This window comes from Silurus meridionalis, chromosome 8 (assembly GCF_014805685.1).
Source record: "Silurus meridionalis isolate SWU-2019-XX chromosome 8, ASM1480568v1, whole genome shotgun sequence".
In the NCBI taxonomy this organism is placed as follows: Eukaryota; Metazoa; Chordata; class Actinopteri; order Siluriformes; family Siluridae; genus Silurus; species Silurus meridionalis.
The window spans coordinates 20071879-20094214 of record NC_060891.1 but is presented as its reverse complement, the minus strand read 5'-3'; the positions used below and the strand labels follow the sequence as shown (position 1 = coordinate 20094214).

General features: G+C 36.5%; 2 protein-coding genes across 4 annotated transcripts in view; one reads left to right on the top strand and one right to left on the bottom strand.

The window, feature by feature from the left end:
* The first annotated feature begins 1797 nt into the window (after positions 1-1797).
* Positions 1798-6447, top strand: LOC124390315 (ornithine decarboxylase-like). 2 transcript variants are annotated; one of them, XM_046856181.1, is made up of 11 exons: positions 1804-2043; positions 3104-3234; positions 3578-3706; positions 3815-3988; positions 4090-4262; positions 4366-4582; positions 4671-4754; positions 4891-5053; positions 5129-5244; positions 5350-5564; positions 5666-6447. In XM_046856181.1, the coding sequence occupies exons 3-11, from the start codon at positions 3611-3613 to the stop codon at positions 5802-5804; spliced, it is 1377 nt and encodes a 458-aa protein (XP_046712137.1). In that variant the 5' UTR covers positions 1804-2043; positions 3104-3234; positions 3578-3610; the 3' UTR covers positions 5805-6447. The 2 variants fall into 2 exon arrangements, with proteins under 2 accessions (XP_046712136.1, XP_046712137.1); XM_046856180.1 differs by having other exon boundaries at positions 1798-2043; positions 4891-5244.
* A 6504-nt stretch (positions 6448-12951) lies between these two features.
* The window catches only part of LOC124390452 (hippocalcin-like protein 1), a 32603-nt gene continuing 23218 nt past the window's right edge, over positions 12952-22336 (bottom strand). For both annotated transcript variants that reach the window (XM_046856394.1, XM_046856395.1), the window contains exons 2-4: positions 17679-18168; positions 16180-16285; positions 12952-15295 (exon numbers count right to left, since the gene is read on the bottom strand). In XM_046856394.1, the coding sequence (XP_046712350.1) occupies positions 15198-15295; positions 16180-16285; positions 17679-18056 (582 nt within the window). In that variant the 5' untranslated portion in view covers positions 18057-18168 and the 3' untranslated portion in view covers positions 12952-15197. The remainder of the gene's footprint in view (positions 15296-16179; positions 16286-17678; positions 18169-22336) is intronic.

Below are 22336 nucleotides of genomic sequence, written 5' to 3'. Positions count from 1 at the left end.
ATAGCATAATGAATTAGCTAAGAATTATTATAATCCTAAATCTACTGTCTGAAAAATATATTAGTTACATAAGGTCTCATTAAATCATTTGATGCTTTAATGGCAAATGTTGAGTGGTAGTTTTAATATATCCAGTATTCCTTTGTGTGTTAAACACGTTCCCAAACTGTAATTTGTCTGTAAATGATAAAGTGGAATTCTATCAATATATTATAACATACATTAATTCAATATACATTTCTGGTAGCACAATTGACACATTAATGCTTCACTTTCTAAATCATATATAAATTGCAACAAAACAGAATGTCTCACATGCCCTTAAACCACTAAAAAGCTGTCACAGTGCAACTTCCTTTGGCTTTACAAATGGTACATTATCTTGAAATGGGTGTCTATTTAATAGACTTGTTCTCGTTCAGAAATGTTTTTTTTTTTTTTTTCTTTGGTTTTTCTTACCCAGAATTGTTTTGATCCAAGAGAACAAGAAGCATCCTACATTAGAACACCAATACAGCAGAAAACAGTGATTGACAGTCAGGAACATCTCAATTGGTAAACACAAGTCTACATTATATCTATGGTTTTGTTTTTGTTTTGTTTTTCATCAATTTATAAAAATTACATTTTGATTCAGGAGACGGCTGTGGGTCTTCTCTTTATGAAATACAGACACAATAAACACTTTAATGTGAACTCCGGTACCCCTGTTAATTAAATTATTACCATTTATCCCAATTCTGATGTTTGATGTGAACATTAAGTGAGGCACTTGACCTGTATTTCCATCATGGCCCTAAAAAGGCCCTTAAAAATATTTCCATGCAAACAACTATTTTATATTTGTATGATGTAAAAAGTAGAGAGTTTAAATCCAGTTGCTCTTATTGCTCAAAAGAGACTTAAATACTTAGATTTAAATTAGGGTACAACCTAGAAGAAAGAAAGAAAGAAAGAAAGAAAGAAAGAAAGAAAGAAAGAAAGAAAGAAAGAAAGAAAGAAAGAAAGAAAGAAAACACTTTTTTACTTGTCACATATACAGTACATTACAGCACTGTGAAATACTTTCTTCACATATCCCAGTTTGTCAGGAAGCTGTGGTCAGCCATGATACAGAACCCCCAGAGAGAAGAGGGTAAAGGGTTGAACAGTGGCAGCAAAGAGTAGTACTGTAAAGAGTAGGACTTGACCTTATGATCAGCAGAGTCTTAACCACTGAACCACCATTGCTACTTAAGTAAAGTCAAGTCAAGTCAAGAAGCTTTTATTGTCATTTCAACCATATATAGCTAATCCAGTACACAGTGAAATGAAACAACGTTCCTCCAGAACCCCGAGGCTACATACATACAACAATCACAGAAACAGAAAACACAGGGCTGAGGACTAGTAAGTGTCCTCGCCACATAAAGTGCATGTGTGCAACCTGGTGTAAACAGTGCAAAGACAAAACAAGACAGTGCAATTATACTCTCTGCAAATAGTCCCTGAAATAAAGGTGATTCAGAAAGCAAACTATGGAAAATATCATATAGGTCTGTAACAAAGTCTAATTTTATAAAACATGATTTATTGAAACTAAAAGCACTTAATAGTTATAAAAAGAATTATTAATAAATAATAATAATAATTTATAATAGTAATGCACAAAACTTAAAGAGGAGTCTCCTTGGATTTACTCTTACAACCTATCTCTATAGTCTACATATTGTGTGAGTGTAGTGGAGGGGGGGAAGAAGGCGGTGTTACACATCCTTTAGAATCGCACGAGACTTTTGTTGCGCGCGAAGGCTGCTAGCAAGCTGAAACCGGTTCGCAGGCGGAGTGCGCGTACCCGAGAAGCCGGTTTCAGCTGGCGTGTTGCCCCGGAAACCGCTGAACTATATAATGAATGCCAGCACTTCGCCGGCCTCATTCAGAACAGAGCACGCCGGCTTGGGGGAAGCGAAAAAAAAATAAATTATATAAAAACCGCGGGATTTTATTTTTTTATTTCCCGGATTCTGGTCTAATGGGCACAAATCTTTGTAAATGCTTTTTAAGGTAGGTAACTAACAAAAAAAAAAAAAAAAAGCGTTATATGGGATATTCTGGTGAACACGGAGGCTAACGTGGCTATAAAGTTAGCACGCTAATGTAGCGGCAAATGTGTTTAAAAGCATACTAGCGGAAAGTAGGATGTAATTAGCGCGACTTTCTGAATAGGACAAAGAAAAGATGCTGGTTAAACGATAGTCTATACCAGGAAATCTTTCATACAGGGTTATTTTTTTTATTGGTTTTCGTAATCCATTGAATGTGACCTATTACTAGCTGCCATAAAACCGGCTAATCAAGCGGGACGTCGCATAAAACCCAAGTTATCAAGTTTCTTTAGGGATCATTTTAATAGTCAGTGAACAATAAATTTGCTGCCTAGATAAACATTAACCCACTCAATTTTGATCCGCGTGATTATTTTCTGCCCTACAAGATGTTGAATATTTCAGAGAGCGAATCCACGTGGCCGGATGTTGCAGAAGCTTCTGTATTGTATAAAACAGTTCGCTGTAAAAATGAATGAATGACCGTGAGGATTTCTTCCTTCGTACGTTAAAATATAACAAATAAAATATACCCTCTCTACCTTTTTAAATGTACGACTACGAGTTAGGAAATAGCTGCTTTTGCGGCTGTGGCCTCTTCAGATTAATGGCTGCGTAGCACTTTTCTCATTGGTCTACACACACTGTAGGTCGTTTCCTATTGGGGAAACCCTAAGAGTCCTGCTGACGGAGGGTTGATCCCAAAATGTGGACTGATGACTTCTATACCCGATATAGTGCACTGGTTGGATTGAGCTTGATCCTGAGCCGGCCCTTTACCACGATTTGGCCATGTATGGGTTGGCTGGCTATTAAAAATTACAAAAAATCTTTTTTTCTTTGTTTCCTTTTTTTTTTCTTTTTGGTGAGCTTGATTTACAGCTATTATCTGTATTATGGAATATTTTATTAATAATGGGGCAAAAAGGTTCAATTAATAATGACTTGGATACAATGACGCTGTGCTGAAAGCATGAGAATTGCGCTTAAAACTTACTTTAAGTGCTTCTTCATTCCAGATCACTCGCTTGAGCAAAGCACACACTGGCCCTGGCCTTGAGGCTTATCTGAAAGGATTTAACTTCACCGGGGAGCCGCCTTGGGTGTTCTGATCCTCTGACATTTGATAATTCCATCTCTTTCTATCCAAGTAAGTAATATTTGTTTTCCAGTGTGAAATTTATGTTCACAATTACAGTTACTAATCACACAAATTTTAGATATTTTTTTTCTTTAGGTTGATTTTTGCTTTGTGTGCTGCTTGCAAGTTGTTAGAAATGTAGCAAAACAATACAGTAATGGATTTATGAATTTATCAATGATAAATTGGAATTATAACCCATCCTACTTTGAGCAATGGCATAGTTATTAAGAGAACAGACCATGCCAATATTTTCAGCAGGCAGCCCTTATTCAGTATGCTGTTCTGGCAGAGTTATGTGTTTTGTAGAGAACAAACTAATAATGTTGTACATGTAACTTCTTTTCTATAGTTTTATTTTGCAAGTGGAACTTGATTTGTGACCATGACCTCGTTCAACGACTTTGAATTTTCCTTCCTGGATGAGGGTTTCTGTGCACGGGACATTGTTGAGCAGAAAATCAACGAGTCCACCTCATCTGTGAGTTTTCACATTTTTATTGTTCTTCAGTTTGGTGGTTTTATTTTTTATATATATAACACTACTGTCAAACTTTTTTTTTAATGACTTGTTTTTGTTTTTCTGCAGGATGACAAGGATGCCTTTTTTGTGGCAGACTTAGGTGATGTCCTTAAGAAACACCTTAGATGGGCACGTGCCTTGCCTCGTGTCAAACCTTTCTATGCTGTGAAATGTAACGATAGCAGGGTTATTGTAGAGACTCTGGCAACATTGGGGACAGGCTTTGACTGTGCAAGCAAGGTGCATATTTTTGTCTGAATTGTTTTATTGTTATACTGTTACATTATAGATTTATTTAGTAGTTGTATAAATTGTACCAACCTATCTTTATCTTTCTTTAGACTGAGATCCAGCTTGTGCAGTCTCTGGGAGTGGAGCCCAGTAGGATCATTTATGCCAATCCATGCAAGCAGGTGTCACAGATCAAGTATGCTTCTGCACATGGAGTGCAGATGATGACCTTTGATAGTGAAGTGGAGCTAATGAAGGTTGCTCGTAGCCATGACAATGCCAAGTGAGTAACTTTCTTTATTTTGCGCTCCAATTGTCTGTGTCTACTTAATGACGCACTTCAGAATATTAAAGTCCATTTAATCATGATCTGTATTTCCATGCAGGCTAGTGCTGCGCATAGCTACAGATGACTCTAAGGCAGTATGCAGGCTGAGTGTGAAGTTTGGAGCCACTCTGAAAAACAGCAGGCTGCTTCTGGAACGGGCAAAGGAGCTGGGTCTGGACATCATTGGAGTCAGCTTTCATGTAGGGAGCGGCTGTACAGATCCAGAGACGTACACCCAGGCCATTGCAGATGCACGCTGTGTCTTTGACATGGGGGTGAGTGGTCACATGTGTGATCTGCTTGTCTGAATTAGTTTATTTGATAGTCTTGCATTACTAAACTGAAATTTATACCCTCCCCCAGGCTGAGCTTGGCTACAATATGACCCTTCTGGATATTGGCGGTGGCTTCCCTGGCTCTGATGATTCCAAGCTGAAGTTTGAAGAGGTTAGTTTATTATTTAAAAATGTCTTTTTGAGGGGAATTAATTAATTTATATATATATATATATATATATATATTGTGTGTGTGTATATGTTACAATTCTGTAGTTGAGTGAAAATGACAATGTGGGTTCTTTTAGATTACTGCTGTGATCAACCCTTCACTGGATAAGTACTTTCCTGCAGACTGTGGTGTGAGGATAATTGCAGAGCCTGGCAGATTCTATGTAGCATCTGCATATACACTAGCAGTGAACATCATTGCTAAAAAAGTGAACATGAAGGAGCAGTCTGGCTCTGATGGTAAGATCCTGCATTCAGTTACTTTGTATAACATTTGTACAAAGAACAGAAACTTACCTTTTTCTTTTTATGCAGATGAAGACGATGGAACCAGTGACCGAACTCTAATGTATTATGTCAATGATGGTGTTTATGGATCTTTCAACTGCATCCTTTTTGATCATGCACATGTCACCCCAATTGTGCACAAGGTATGGAAATAATTGCATGTTCTGTTTTAATATATTAAGCATAATTATGGCCATGTGACCTGCAAATGCGTTTTTATTAATATTTATTTGATTTTTACTTTGTAGAAAGCCAAGCCTGATGAGCGCATATACCCATGCAGTATTTGGGGTCCTACCTGCGATGGCCTGGACCGCATTGTGGAGCTGTGTGCTCTGCCAGACCGGCAGGTAGGAGACTGGCTGCTGTTTGAAAACATGGGTGCTTACACTGTTGCTGCCTCGTCCACCTTTAATGGCTTCCAGAAACCAGACATCTATTATGTTATGTCCAGAAAAGCTTGGTGAGTTCACATTTTCTCTGATGCTTCTGAATTCACTGTTTTTATTTTCCACTGAATCCATCTGTGTATTCTAGTAACTCGATACCGTTTATCTTCATTAGGCAACGGATGCAGCAGATTCATGAGCAGGGAATGCCAAGTCTGGTGGAAGAGCAGAGTCTAGGGAACATGGGAGGCCACTGTGGGTGTGGAAGCACCTTGGAACTGCCGGCTAAGCCCTGTGCCACCCGTGTGCTTTAAAGCAACAGATGCAGTGCTGCATTAATTTGTTACATCAAAATAGATGCTTATTGGTCCTCTGATAATGAAAGTCTTGGAACCCAGTGTTACTAAATGACAGTTACATTTTCCCATTACAAATGCTAACTGGTCCATGTTGCATGTGCCCCTATTATTGCAGATGCACAATTGCCTTCTTTTAAAAAATATCTTTGCTTCCTTCTGTACACAGTTATTTAACCAGGGAAAGGGGGATGAACATGGTTGTCTTTCCATTTACGGTATTTCATTGTGGTCTATTAGCCACTCTCCTAAACATCCAATGAATTCGCCATCAATGCAATGCAGTTTGAATACATTTAACCACTACAATGGACCACTGTATTCAGCACATGGCATGACATTTACTGCTGGGAAGCCTCTTCTGATCATTCACAGAACCAAACACATTCCTGTTAGTTTCTTTACTCTTATGACAATTTTTGTTTGTATGGTAGTAAGATAATAATAGTTCTTTAAAAGTAGCATTATTTATGACCATGATGCATTTTAAAATGGATATGAAAGAGATGGGATTGCATTCATTTTGCTTTCCTATGGAAACTTTTTAAAGATTTTTTTTTGTATCTTATTTGTTTTTATAAATAAAAACCTCAAAAAAGCATCTTGTTTGTGTTTTATTGTTGAAGATACTATATAGATGAAAAAATTACAAAATATATTACACATAAGCACAATTATGAATTTTAATGAGTGCATACATGATTTAAAAAGTGTAATGGGCAGATAGTTTGCTGATATAATGTATATTGGGAGGGTTAATGTGTCTGTGATAAGATCCATGCCATTATGAAAGAAGTAATATGCAATTATAAGAAAATAACAAATTAAAAAAAGCACTAACAATGTTACGGAAGGTTGAACTTAGTATCCTGCCAGTGTCTCTCACCATCTCCGTGTCACTTGACATGTTTTCAGGGGTTTAGGTCGGGATTCTGATTTGGCCAAATAAAAGGCTTAGATTTAGATGTGTTTTATTCATCCAACTGGAAGAGACCAACAAAATCTAATTCGTCATAGAGGCAGCCATATACATTGAAAATCTAAGGGTATTTTAAATGATCATGTATTAAAACAAGGTTGCTAGGTTTTACAGAGAAGAAAAGTCAAATCATTGCAGATCCTTCACCATAATTAAGAAAATTGATTTTTTAAAAATATTTTTATAAAATAATTATATAGAGATTATTTAATATTTTTTTTGTATTAAAAATTTAAATATTTCTGACAAATGAATTTGTTTGTTGCCAAAAAGTGTTATTTTATCCTCTGACACCATAACCCAGTTCCAAAATTCAAGCAGTGCCTTGGGTACATGCTCACATTAGTTAGATAAAAGGAAAGGCTTGCCTCCAAAATGGCTTTCAAATTATTGTGTGCCATGGATACTGTTCAGTTAGGAGCTTTTGAGACTGAGGGAACCCAAGAAGGAAGCTGTTATCTTTTGCAAATATCCAATCATGATCTTTGGGGATTTTTGTTTACCTAATCTTCCTGAATGTGTCATCTTCCAGGCTGGTTCATTATAACACTAGCCATTATAAACCTCTACTTTACTGATACTATATGTATACTGTGTATATATATGTATACTGTATATATATGTATACTGTGTATTTCCTGTTTGTAGTTATTTTTTATAGAACAATAAAACAATATTTAACTCTAATTTCATGCTTGTAAAATGACAAAGAAATCTTTATTATTTCAAGCATTTGCAGTAAAACAGGAAAAGTCAGGAAAAATGATTACATCACTTTTTGGTCAAAGGATTTCATGTAAGTCAATGATTTGCGCTACCAAGATTGTTCATAATGTGAGTCTTCCTTAAAGGAGAAAGGAAATTCACTATTACAATGAATTTATATAAATTTACATATAAATTTCAAGTATTCTACACTTTTTAGCACTTCTTTCACCTTTGTACTCGCACACATTTGTTTCACAGTCTGCATGATCTATGTAGAATTATATTATCTTAGTTTGTATAGTATCTGGATTTTCAAAGTTCAAGTCCCTGTAACATACCTCCATACACTGAACATATATTTATACATTTGTGTGTGGGAAAACTAGGAATGACAAACTATGATGACAAAGAATTGATCATAGTTGACATTCACTAGTGAGGGAGATGGTTATCCTTTCAACAAGAATCCTTTCTTTTTTTTTAATGAAATTTTCATAATTAACCATACATTTTACCCATATAACCATTTTGTGTATTTTTTTTCCCTACAAAATTGATTTCAGTCACCATATTTCACCCCACAGCCGTGGTGATTTGTTAAATCTGACTGTTTAGAAGTTGTTGACTACTACTACTATTTCTTTCGTATTCTCCCATTAGGGGTCGCCACAGCGGATTATCTGTCTCCATACCCACCTGTCCTCTACATCTGCCTCTTTCAAACCAACTACCTGCATGTCTTTCCTCACCACATTCATTAACCTCCTCCTTTGCCTTTCTCTTTTCCTCCTTCCTGGTTCCCTCCTTCCATCCTCACCATTCTCCTACCAATATACTCCATGTCCCACCTCTGCACATGTCCAAACCATCTCAAGCTCACCTTCCTCACCTTGTCTCCAAAACTAATTTATAATCCTGTCCATCCTTGTCACTCCCAACGAAAACCTCAACATCTTCTGCTCTGCTACCTCCAGCTCCACCTCCGGTCTTTTAGTCAAGTCTCTAAACCATACAACATCGCAGGTCTCACCACAGTCCTATAAATTTTCCCTCTTACTCTTGCAGACACTCTTCTATCACAAATCACTCCTGCTATCACTCTTCTTCACCCACTCCACCCTGCACGCACTCTTTTTTTCACTTCTCTAACACACTCTCCATTACTTTGCACTGTTGACCCCAGGTACCTGAACTCCTCCACCTTCTCCACCTCCTCTCTCTGCAACCGCACCACTCCACTGCCCTCCCTCTTATTCACACACATGTACTCTGTCTTTCTCCTACTGACTTTTATTCCCCTTCTCTCCAGCGCATACCTCCAACTCTCCAGGCTCTTCTCCACCTGCTTACTACTCTCACCACAAATCACAATATCCGCAAACATCATAGTCCTGTCTGACCTCGTCTGTCAACCTGTCCATCACCACTGCAAACAGGAAAGGGCTCAGAGCCGATCCTTAATTCAGTCCAAACTTCCACCTTGAACCAGTCTGTCGTTCCTACTGCACACTTCACTGTTGTCAGACTGTCCTCATACATGTCCTGCACCACCCTCTCATACCTCTCCGACACACCTGACTTCCTCATACAATACCACAACTCCTCTCTCCACCCTGTCGTATGCTTTCTCTAAACTTACAAACACACAATGCAACTCCTTCTGACCTTCTCTATATTTCTCCCTCAACATCGTTAAAGCAAATAATGCGGCTGTGGTGCTCTTCCTCAGTATAAAACCATACTGTTAGCTCACAGATGGTCACCTCTTCTCACAGCCTGGCTTCCACTACTCTTCCCTATAACTTCATGGTTTGACTGATTAACCTCAATTTCCCCTGTAGTTACTGCAGGTCTGCACATCTCCCTTATTCTTAAAGATCAGTACCAGCACACTCCTCCATACCTCAGGCATCCTCTCACCTTCCAAACTCTTGTTAAACAATCTTGTTAAAAACTCCACTGCCATCTCTCCTAAACATCTACATGCTTCTACCGGTATGTCATCTGGTCCAACTGACTTTCCACTGTTCATCCTCTTAATAGCTGCTCTCACTATCTCCTTACTAATCCTATCCACTTCCTGCTTCACCATTTCCACACCATCCAACCTTCTCTCTCTCTCTCTCTCTCTCTCTCTCTCTCTCTCTCTCTCTCTCTCTCTCTCTCCTCGATCATCAGCTGCTCAAAATACTCCCTCAATCTTCTCAACACACTATCCACATTTCCATCTCCATCCTTTATTGCTCTAACTAGCAGCACATCCTTCCCAGGTCGGTCCCTCTGCCTCACCAATCGGTACAAAGGTCAGAAGGATCGCAAGACCCTACAGAGGGTAGTGAGGACAGCTGAGAAGAGTCTCTCTCCCCTCCATCACGGATATTTACACCACACGCTGCATCTGCAAAAGCCAACAGCATTGTGGATGACCCCACACACACTCTTTACCCTCCTGCCATCAGGAAAGCGGTTCTGAAGCATTCGGGCTGTCACATCCAGACTGTGCAACAGCTTTTTCCCGCAAGCTATCATGCTTCTCAACACAGAACTAATCTGAAACACACACACACAAAACTGTGTGTTACTGAACTGTACAACCTCCTGACTGCTGCTACTACTGTTTTTGCACTGCATTGTGTTTGTTTACATATACTCTTGTTCATAGTCTTTTATAGTCCTCTTTGCACAGTACTGTATATTCAGAGTATACAGTAGGTTTACTGTTCAGCACTATCTTGTGTTATGTGTATTGTCCCACACTGTCTTGTGTTGTCTGTCTGCACTGTTTGCACTAGATTGCACTCAATGCACTTTACGTAGCTTTATGTTGTAGCTCTATTCTGTTTAACGTAGCACCAGGGTCCTGGAGGAACATTGTCTCATTTATAGTATGTAACGTGTACCACTGTGTGCCTCTTGACTTGAGAAGCTGTTGACTAATCATCTATAAAAGCAGCAAGGCACAGGTTTATATTAATGAATTCATCCTAAGCAATTAATTCTATAACTCATGTACTTGGCAAATGCTGTACATCAGCTAGGACTAATATGCACATTACACATAAAATGAAAATAGTATTTAACAAAGATTTACAGTATTAGATATGGCGAAGGAGATTTATGAAAGGCACAGATCAGCTTCTACCTCCGTATTTACTATATAATATAGAAGGTTGAAGTAATGGCTGATTACAGCCTCTAGGCTAATGGATATTCCAACAACATGAAACTATAAGTAGCTAAAAAACATGAGTCGTTAATGAATAAGTTAAGTAAAATAAATAAAATGCTTTGGGACATAATTGTATTGGAAAATCAACATTTGGGTGGTAACAGTGACTCCACATCACAACACCACATCATTCATTAATTTTCAATAAATTATTCCATTGAGACAGAGAATCTTATTTTATATACTACTTACCTATGCAGGGCCCCATGGAAGCCTGGAGCCTATGCCAGTAAACTCAGGACACGAGGTGAAGAACACTCTGGATAGAAGGCCAGCCCATTGCATGGCACAAATCGCATACATACACACCATGGATAATTTGAAAAGCTGAGTACCCAGAGGAAACCCCCAAAATGCAGAGAGAACATTAAACTGTAACACACTGACCAGAGGCAGGGCTCAAACTCTCAACTCCCAGTGGAGCGAGGCAAACATGCTAACCATTAAACCAGTAGGGCATTGTTGTAATATATTTGAATGAAGAAATTCATGAATATAAATTATACTCTTCTAAAAAAACTGAATTTATATACTGCAACACTGCACTCTGCCACTAGGTGACAATGTTGCGCCATGCAGTTCTCCAACTAAAGCACAATACAGTGAATCACAATGACAACTTACTGTAGCATGAAGCCTTTTTTTTTCTCCCATTGGTTTAAAACATTGAGTGCCTGGATGTTTTTTTTGCCCCTTTCATAAGAAGCTTTCAGCAATTAAGAAATCTAGCTGTCTGTGCTTTGGATGTTCTACTAGCTTGCTCATTAAATTTAGCAGCAGTGTGCTTTCACTCGTTTACTGGCCGTGCATTCACCAAAGCTCGTGGCCCCATGGCAGCTTTGAAAGTTGCTTCAATTACCTCCAATCTCACTGACTGTCCCTCTTTCCATTTATGTCTTTTTAATTCACTTATTTAATAGCAATTCTACGATCAGATCCTTCAGACAGGTTTCTCTAGCGTGAACTCCTGCTCTCCAGACTTGGTCGAGATTCCCTTCTCCACAACGCCATGTGAATTAAACACCCAAAGCGCACCAGGCAGGATGCATTCAAACAGTGCACCGTGGCTAATTAAGCAACCCTAATAGCTGATGTTTATATGGCATGTGCCTTGCTGTTTGGGGAACACATATGCAGCTGTGTAATGCTCCCAAAGAAAACAGAAGAAAGAGAAGAGCTGGGAGTGAAAGCTTTTTATCTTAAAAAAAAAAAGGACAAATATTTATCCAGTCTTTCAGTTCTATAGTCAAATTGCACTGAATCATCACAGAAGGAACATTAGACTCCTTACTATACAGAGCATTCCTGATTCTGGATGTAGTACTTTATACTTATGTATGTATGTATGTGTATATATATATATATATATATATATATATATATATATATATATATATATATATATATATATATATATATATATATATATATATATATATTAGTTTTTATTTAGATTATATTATAAAAAAAGGCTATGAGCTTGCAGCATGAACAATAAAAATTGTCCCCCATTTTCCAGCATTTCCGTTAAACTACTAGTGTTACAAATGGAAGAAGTCCCTCTTTTCATGAAATAGAATTGTCTATGAGGGTCACTAATTCATTGCAAGAAGGAAGCACAAGTTTTTAATGGAAACAAAAGAAGAACGATAGCAGTAACATGCCAAAACCTTTCTATTAACAGCACAGTTACGGCACCCTTTATAAACACAGCAAGACATCAGTTATAACCATGAACAACATCTCTGACTACAAAATGTCAAAAGTCACTAGTTTCACGCCATAACTGTCATGGAGGGATTTAAAATGCTACATTTTCTTATCAAAATTCTGACTTTATTTGCCTTCATTCTGGATCTATTTCTACTAAAAGTATTTACTTAACACATCCTGTAACACTTCATTTGAGATGTTCTTAAAGCAGTGTTTTTATAAGGGTTGGGAAAAGGCCAGTTATGAGGTCAGACACATGTCCATAACTACTGCAGTCAAGCAGCATTGTACAAATCAAGCACCAGTTTCTATGGTGATAGAAGAGGACATTTATGAAGTTGCATACGTGTACTTGACATCATATAAACTCATTATCCAACAGGAATGAAGAGAGATGCAGTGTGTGGCACAGTGTGATAATGAATCAGTTTGTGAATGACTATTATATTCAAGGAAAAAGAAACAAGAAGCAGAAATGCATTCACATTGGACTTTACTAATGTTTGATAAAAGGTGCCCTAGACTTCATCAACAAGTGCATAAAATACAAAATATCAATACGGCCATCTAGGTTACAATATTTATGTAAAAACTGCCATAACACATGCAACTGTAAGCAAAGTGTCTGACAAATGTGAACAAATCATTGCTTGTATAAAAACAATAATCACTATTACACGACCACATGCTGGTTAATTTCAATGGACGGAATACGAGAAACCTGTCAGCCAGAAGTCTATTAATGTTCACAAAATGCTGGCAATAATAATAATAATAATAATAATAATAATAATAAATGAATTAATAAAAACTACTGCAAATTGAAAATACAAACAAATTTTATACCCTAAATAAAAAAAAAAAACAGCTAAAATAAGATCATTTCACACTGCAAGCTGGATAATGTGGAAAGAAATTGTGATTCTATTAAAAAAAGTTTGCATTTTCAGCCAGAATTTAAAAACATGCACAAAACACTCTCCAACATATCACATTTTATAATGAAAAAGAAAAAAAAAAATACACAACACTATAACTGGCAAATGAAAGACATTTTGCAATCATTCAACATTTAAAAAGTTAAAACATTCTATTAGTTAAAATTCTTGGATTTATTCTTTACTTCATCCTTCATTAAAAGGAGGTGGATACGTCTGCAATGCATTGTATATAGTAAATCATTCAGAGGTTATTAGAAAATAATGTCAGACAGATTTGACCCCAAAATTCATATAAAGAGAGTCTATCTTTTAGTGTGTTTTTTGTGTCTTACTGCCTTAAACCAGCTTTAAACCTGCATGCACAATTATGTGTAATTGCCACAATTATGTATATGTGTGAACAGTTACTGTTCTGGGCAACATCATATGAAATCCAGATGCCATTTTGGGTTACATTTACCCCTTCTGGCAGGAGCAACAATCCAGAGTGCAGATTTTTCTCTGAGTTTAGAGCTGCCATTATGTTTTTTTTTAATAACCCTAAGCACACTATGTGGCATTTACATACAAGATTCATTGACACTTCACATTCATTGATCAAACGATCATTTTTCACTAAAGCGACAGATTGCGGCAAATCAGCAAGGTGAGTTTAATGTTTATTACTGTTTAGCTTCTCTAAAAACTGAGACCATGTTAGAGTAGAATTGAGTATAATAAATGGGCTTAGTATTTTGTTTGGTTGTATATAACTTGATAAGATTAGTTTTACTATTGGATTTGTGATTGAGTGTTGATTTTGGTAGGTTGGGTAATTCAAGCTAGTTTAAATTGCTATAGATTTAGCCTAGATTATGTTAGCCGATGAATTTGTAATCAGTGTGTATTGTTATTGTTTCACGAAGCTTATACTCTGTGTTTTTATATAATTGTGTCAGTGCTGGTTCGTTGTTACATGGATTTTATAAGTAACTCTTGGAATCTCTAATCAGATTTATTATTAGGGTATTATAATTGTTTTTATTGAATTTAAAATGATCAGTAGTAGTAAAATGAATGCTCAACACATGATCATTTCACATCTTAATGTACATTTAAGTTTTAATCCAATTTGCATTAACAATAACTGTCGGCCATAAAGCAAATTTTGTTAGATTTTTGTCAAAATAGAGCTATACCTATTAATTATCTTTAACATGGCCGAGACATTGAAATTGTTTGCAACAGCTAATGTCACATCTAGACTTCATACATCTATGATTCTGGGAGACTGAGATCTGAACTTGCCACAGCCATCAGAATAAATACATTTTATGCAATAATACTTTGTATATCGACTATCTCACACCTACAAGCTCAGTGTGCTATGCATTTTCATAGATTACACACAAATTACCCTATTTATTTCAAAATAAAGTAAAACAGGACCGATTATGCATTGCTAATTATGCAAAATACAGTACCATACAGTACAACTCTTCTATAAACATTTCCTCTTATGACCTGCTGTTATAATACACACATACACAATACACACAACACTATATTCTTAGTTCTTAACAAGTGTTAGTCTTGTTAACAGTCGATTAGACTAAAACTGACATAAGTGCTTACTGGCATTTATTTAGCATTCACATTTCAAAATTGGTCCCTAATGCCACTGACAAACTAGTAAATGTGATGATATCGAGAACACCCACATTCCTACCCTTACACAAACACTTACCATGCTCACTTTGGACTCGAGTGAACACTGTTAGATTGCATTGTGTTTGTGGTGCTCAGAACTGACTGGCGCTGCTCGGGTCACACTGGAGAAGGCGAACGATCGAGGGGTCGCTCCTGGCACCTTTAATAAACTCCTCCAGAGAAATCTTTCCTAGAAGAGCACAGCAGAAAGTGAGCTTTAATGACAGTTAAGTGCTATTAAAAAGTCACTCTGCAATCATGGCACTGTACAAGGCTACAATTTGCAAATAAGACATAATTAATCACTGGTTTTTCATCCAAGTTTATATCCTGATTGCGCTCAGATGCTCCAGAGTAGTGACTCTGTATGTAGGTTCTCTGGTAGATTTAAATAATCTCATCAAATCTACCCATAATAATGCAGCTGAATCTTTAGCCATGAGCATTAAGTCTAGGTTAAATAAAGACTAAATAGCAATGAGGTGTTCTGTTTTATTAAAAGAATCAATTTCATGTGGAAATGCTGCATGGCAAAATACTAGATCTGATTTGTAACACCCCTTTAAAACCCCTCAAGACCATAGGATTCAAACTGAAATATTTGTGTAATTTATAATTAGAAATACTTATACAGTTAGGGGATGGTCACACTAGACTTTCAGCATGCAAACTTTCCTCAAAGACCTGTCGTAAGTATGGGCAGCAACCGAATATCACATAACGAGCCAGCGCCATGTCAAAACTTCTCTTTTGATGCTAATTTTATATTCTTTTAAATCTGTGTTGGGTTGCTGTATTTATCCGTGGTCTATGGGATGGTGCGACACCCCTCTAATCAGTACTTACTCCATCTTTTATTTTCTGTAGTGGCCAAGCGTTTCTAGTTTTCTATTGGCCACATGATTCACAGGCTCATAAAATGTCTCAAGCATTCACATGCATATGAATAATTTAAATCTTTAAAAAAAAACATCAAACAGATTGTTTATGGACTAGAAGTCGCTATAGTAGAAAGAGTAAAGTACAAGTTTATATGTTATATTTGGTTATACATATTGTTTTTTTTTTTTTTACCATCTTTATTGGTGTCCATCTGTCTGAAAATCTTATCAGTTCTCTTCTCTGGAGTGGACTCATCCTCTGGCATCTTCATCACAGATGAAACCATCTTATAGATTGCCTAGAAGACATAGTAAATGTGTTACTGAATGTGTAACCTAATAAAAATAACTGAACAAATATGTGTTGCTACTTACTAAAACTTAGTAACTGTCTGCATAAATTAAATTCTTCTTATATTGCTAATTATTCTAACACTAATGGGAAAAAATAAGGGATAGAAAATCTTTATTGATGACTAATTTTTTCAAGAATTTTCATGTATTTTCACTCATTTTGTTTTAATCTGTTGAAATCATTCATGTCTTCCATTCTATTTTAACTCATTAACATCAGTATATCTGATGAATATTTTGAGGTTTTTCAAACTGGCTCCTTAGTAGACATGACTAATGTAAGCATGTGAAAAAGAAAGTACACCCTATTTAAATTTAATGGTTTTATATATCAGGACATACAACTCCTCTGGTCTTTAGCAGGTCCTAAAATTAGACAAATACAAACTCAGACAAACAACAACACGTGGTATATTACATTGTGCTTTTACTTATTTTACAAAACTGAAGCCAACATGGAAAATTCAAGTGAACAAACTAAGGCCTTCACAGTTTATATAGGATTAAAGCAGTTAAGGTAAGTAGCAGCTAGGTGCTGCTGATCAAATGCTCTTGATTAATAGATCATCAGCAAGTGTGACCACCTACAAAAGCCCAAGCCCAAGGTCTAGAACATTCAGGAGGGTGTTACCACAATGACAATGAAGAAAGACATTAGTAATTATCTTTCCTCAAACCACAAGGGGAACCACCTTTTGGGGAAAATATCCTTTGGACAAATAAAGGTGCATAAATTTAGGTGAATATAAGTTAATTTGCTGGTCATTATTTCTAAGAAGCTCATAGAATATGACAGCCTTTAACTGTCAAACTTGCTCACTTAATAAAATTACAATTGCTCACTTAGAATGTTGTGCCATATTCGATGTTTACATGAGAATCTTCTAAACCAAAAGAATATTATTTTAAATGTTAATTTCATTTGAGTATGTAGCTTAGTTGTTTCAGTATTGTCAGCTTTTATTTTTACATTTTGTACAAAAAAAATAAATGTAAACCATAAAAACTTCATAGATGATTTAATAGTTACTCAATGAGATTGGGGAAAATAAAAGTTCTCTCTATTTCTGGTCCATTTTCCAAATGTACTTCATCATCTTTCTGATTATTTAGAAAATGTAAATGTAAAAGTTCTGTTACAGTGTAAACTATTTGGAGCTTTGTGTTTTAGAAGTATACTGGCTAAAAAGCCAAACCTTTGATTTAAAACCTCTTCATCCAGAACATTATGGAACCTTGTAATTCTAACAGAACATGCATTATGGATCTGTTATAGATTCACAGAAATTTCTGAAACATGTCAATATTTATAAAAAGAAAAAACAGGTCTGCTTTTACCTGTACAATTTCCAGCATCTCTGCTCGGCTGATGTAACCATTGCCATCTAGGTCATACATACTAAAGGCCCACTTCAGCTTCTGCTCCAGCTTTCCTCGTGATGTCACACTGAGTGCAATGATGAACTCTCTGAAGTCGATAGTCCCGTCGCTATTAGTGTCGAATGTCCGGAAGACGTGCTCGGCAAATTTGGAGGCGTCTCCATATGGAAAAAAATTGGCGTAGATTTTTTTGAACTCTTCCACAGTGAGGTGACCAGTGGGACAGTCCTTCAGGAATCCCTTGTACCACTCCTGCAGCTCATGTTCACTAAACTCCGTGTTCTCACGCAGATCATTCAGCACCTCTGGCCGCAGCTTGCTGTTCTGTTTCCCCATGATGCCCAAATAAATGAATGCCTTTCTCGCCGGCCTTTCTTTCTCTCTCTCTCTCTCTCTCTCTCTCTCTCAGTGCGCTACAATATTCAGGCTTCTCTTCTTAGTCTTCTTCCTGTCAGAATCCAGCCAAAATCTGCTCATTAGCATTTATAAGTGCTACAATTAACACTGCAGATGAACTTAAAAACAACAATTAGGGCTACAATAATAGTTTTTCAGATTAAATGAAAATGGCAGGCTAATTAAATAAATAATGTTTACATTTGTTTATTTCCAATCTACATATTAGATCAAAAAACATTAACACACTGAAAACAAAGAAAAAAAAACAAAGCCTTGATGCATCCATTTAGAAACAATCCATTTAGCAAAAAACGCTTTTTCTTCTGTCAAGTAATTATGATTCTCTCAAGTCTTAATCAGGCATAATGAAAATTTCGAGTTTTCACTTATAAAACACACCCTAAACAAACCTTAATTTAAATTGCTTAATGTAAAATCAGTCTGTCATTTATATAACAACAATTATAGCGTGTATGTGTATGTAGTATACTGAAAAAGTTATTCAATTCATGACATATTCCTCATTTTAATTTTAGGTTCTTAGTCTTGCGCTGTAATGCTGCATCTGACCTTTAAATGTTAGCTGTTCGCAAAAAACTATGTACTGTGGATAGTATGCAAATAAGCCCTGAGAGGTGACTAGCTTCGTTTAGCTAGGCATAATGATGACTTCAGCCTTGTTCCAAATTGCTACCCCCACTGTGATTCAATTATACGTATCCCACAGGCCTCGCTCTTGTCACTATCAAAAACATCCATTTCCTGCTACATGCAACAAAGAGGACTTGGCTGGATTTAATGGATGCATGTGCAGAGGTTTATTGGATACACAGGGGTAGCTGGGTAACCAGAAAACAATAGTGAAAACACAGAGCAGGAATCAAAGTGCAAGAAACAATCCAAGTTTCAGACAGTGCAAAGCAGGGAAACATGTTGGTAAGTAATGCAGCAGCTGAAGGTCAGAACAGAAAAAGGCAAAACAGGCAATATCAGTGCCAACCAATCAATACTTTGTTAAAACCATTAACATTTAGAACAGGTAAAATAATTAGATAAACTATATCAATGATGATAGTGACACCTTCTGGCTTGTGTGTGGTGCTGCTTGAATGTGACAAATATATAATATAATATACATTTTTCTTTCATTCTACTGTAGTGAACCCTTTTTCTAGTAAGGGCTGATTTGAAAATAATCGTGGGAATGTTTAGAAATGTAATGCAAAGAAATTCACACCAGATGTCAGATTAGTCATAGGGCACCATGAACATTCATGTCATTTACAGCGGAAGCAAGTAAGCATAAGCAATCCACCTGGTTGTATAGTTTTGGACAGTGTGAAAACAGAGATAACGGACAAATATTTGGTTCAATGTCAAAGGCACTGCAAGAGCACATTGGTGAGCGATGTGGGTCCAGCAACTATCAGGCAGCACAGATCTTAATTCACCATATTGTATATATGCTTTAAATATTGACTGACTAATATAGTATGTTTAATTAAATGGTTGGATTATGTGACAAACAGGGTTTTAGATATTATTTATTCTGCCATGACATTAACATGGACTTAGAATTGTATATTGGGAAGTAATTGGGTTAAATGTGGCTGATATACTCTTCATAATAATGCATTGCTTTTATGTCACAGACCAGTCATTAAAAGCATTTTACTGCACGCCAATCTTTGGTTGTGTATGTAACACACACACACACACACACACAGATACTGATATATGTAGCTATACAGTTAAAAGTCTTAGTTTGATGTTGGTTTGATCAATAAAAAATGATAATTGTACTAAAATTATACTACTGTCTCAATAATAAGGCCCTATAGGTGGTAAATACAATTTCTTCATGTTTTCTCTTTTCATAGCATAACTGGCAATGTTAAATTATCCCGATGTATGAATGAGAATGTGAATGTGTGTGCACAGTGGCCTGGCATCTATCCAAAGGGAATTCTCCAGACTTGAGCCCAGTGCTTCTGGGATAGGCTCTAGCTGTGTGATTTTTTTTGTTTGTGTTTGTTTTCCTTTTATCTGTAAGTTAGCATTAAGATGATTCAGCCTGCTCTATAAAACATCAGCAGAAAGAATAAGAAAGTCTAGTATAGCTGAACTGGAGAAAGTAGCCTAAGGGAAACACAGTCTGTCAAAAACTGAAAACTTTTACCCGTGACTTTCTGGCCATAAATAGTACTGTTGCCTGAAGAATAATAATAATATAATATACATTTTTCTTTCATTCTACTGTAGTGAACCCTTTTTCTAGTAAGGGCTGATTTGAAAATAATCGTGGGAATGTTTAGAAATGTAATGCACAGAAATTCACACCAGATGTCAGATTAGTCATAGGGCACCATGAACATTCATGTCATTTACAGCGGAAGCAAGTAAGCATAAGCAATCCACCTGGTTGTATAGTTTTGGACAGTGTGAAAACAGAGATAACGGACAAATATTTGGTTCAATGTCAAAGGCACTGCAAGAGCACATTGGTGAGCGATGTGGGTCCAGCAACTATCAGGCAGCACAGATCTTAATTCACCATATTGTATATATGCTTTAAATATTGACTGACTAATATAGTATGTTTAATTAAATGGTTGGATTATGTGACAAACAGGGTTTTAGATATTATTTATTCTGCCATGACATTAACATGGACTTAGAATTGTATATTGGGAAGTAATTGGGTTAAATGTGGCTGATATACTCTTCATAATAATGCATTGCTTTTATGTCACAGACCAGTCATTAAAAGCATTTTACTGCACGCCAATCTTTGGTTGTGTATGTAACACACACACACAGATACTGATATATGTAGCTATACAGTTAAAAGTCTTAGTTTGATGTTGGTTTGATCAATAAAAAATTATAATTGTACTAAAATTATACTACTGTCTCATTAATAAGGCCCTATAGGTGGTAAATACAATTTCTTCATGTTTTCTCTTTTCATAGCATAACTGGCAATGTTAAATTATCCCGATGTATGAATGAGAATGTGAATGTGTGTGCACAGTGGCCTGGCATCTATCCAAAGGGAATTCTCCAGACTTGAGCCCAGTGCTTCTGGGATAGGCTCTAGCTGTGTGATTTTTTTGTGTTTGTTTGTTTTCCTTTTATCTGTAAGTTAGCATTAAGATGATTCAGCCTGCTCTATAAAACATCAGCAGAAAGAATAAGAAAGTCTAGTATAGCTGAACTGGAGAAAGTAGCCTAAGGGAAACACAGTCTGTCAAAAACTGAAAACTTTTACCCGTGACTTTCTGGCCATAAATAGTACTGTTGCCTGAAGAATAATAATAATAAAAAAAAAAAAATCAATATTTCTTCACACAAAGGAAAAGCTGAAGTTTCAGTAAGTTTGAGGTCATTAATATCGCTGAAAGATTAGCTAACCAAACAACAGCAAATCTCTGAATAAGATAGCTACTGATAGAAATAGTTTGCTTTTAAATAATCTTCGAACGGGGGCTATAGTTTGATTGTTTTGCCCCATGGTCAACACACGGATTCATTTGACAATTTTCACTGCCACTAAACACACAGTACTGTTAGTGAAAATCTTCAACATGGAGAAGTTTACATGAATATTCACTGAAGCGCTTGGGTGATTCATCTTATTTTGTCTTTCCAGTGAAAAATGTATGATATCGTATCTAAGCAATTAAATGCATATTAGGAGACTTCAGGAGAACTAAGGTACTATTAATAGCACATACAGAAAAGCACAATTTGGAATTAACTCTTCACATAGATACAGCAAGATCTCCATGGCTACAAACACAATAAGAAATACTAACTCCGACACTGGGCATGAGTAAAGGGACCATATTCATACACTGCATGTTAGTGACCAGATATGACTTTAAATTGTTAGCAGTAACAAACTAAAAGAAGCATATAAGATGATACCGGATAGAGACAGACAGACAGACAGATTCCAAATGCAGATGTTTCATCAAAGTGGTGTGCCAGTTCTGACACACTCTAATCCTTTCCCTAATAGTGAGAAAGCTATGCACCAGCTGCCACAACCAAACCAAATCCACCTTCATGCACATGCAAAGCTTACATCAGTGGCTGTAATCCCTCTCATTACACCTTCTACTACACTTTTACTGTAGCTGCAGTTGAAGAGCATGTGGACTCATGTCATACTATGCCATGTTTACCTGTTGCATCACCTGTTTAAATGCAGT

Bases quoted from the DNA above. Each gene is read 5' to 3' on its own strand.
- LOC124390315 (XM_046856180.1), top strand. From the start codon at position 3,611: ATGACCTCGTTCAACGACTTTGAATTTTCCTTCCTGGATGAGGGTTTC. The intron at 3,707-3,814 runs GTGAGTTTTCAC...GTTTTTCTGCAG, and splicing joins TCAACGAGTCCACCTCATCT to GATGACAAGGATGCCTTTTT. The intron at 5,245-5,349 runs GTATGGAAATAA...TTTACTTTGTAG, and splicing joins TCACCCCAATTGTGCACAAG to AAAGCCAAGCCTGATGAGCG.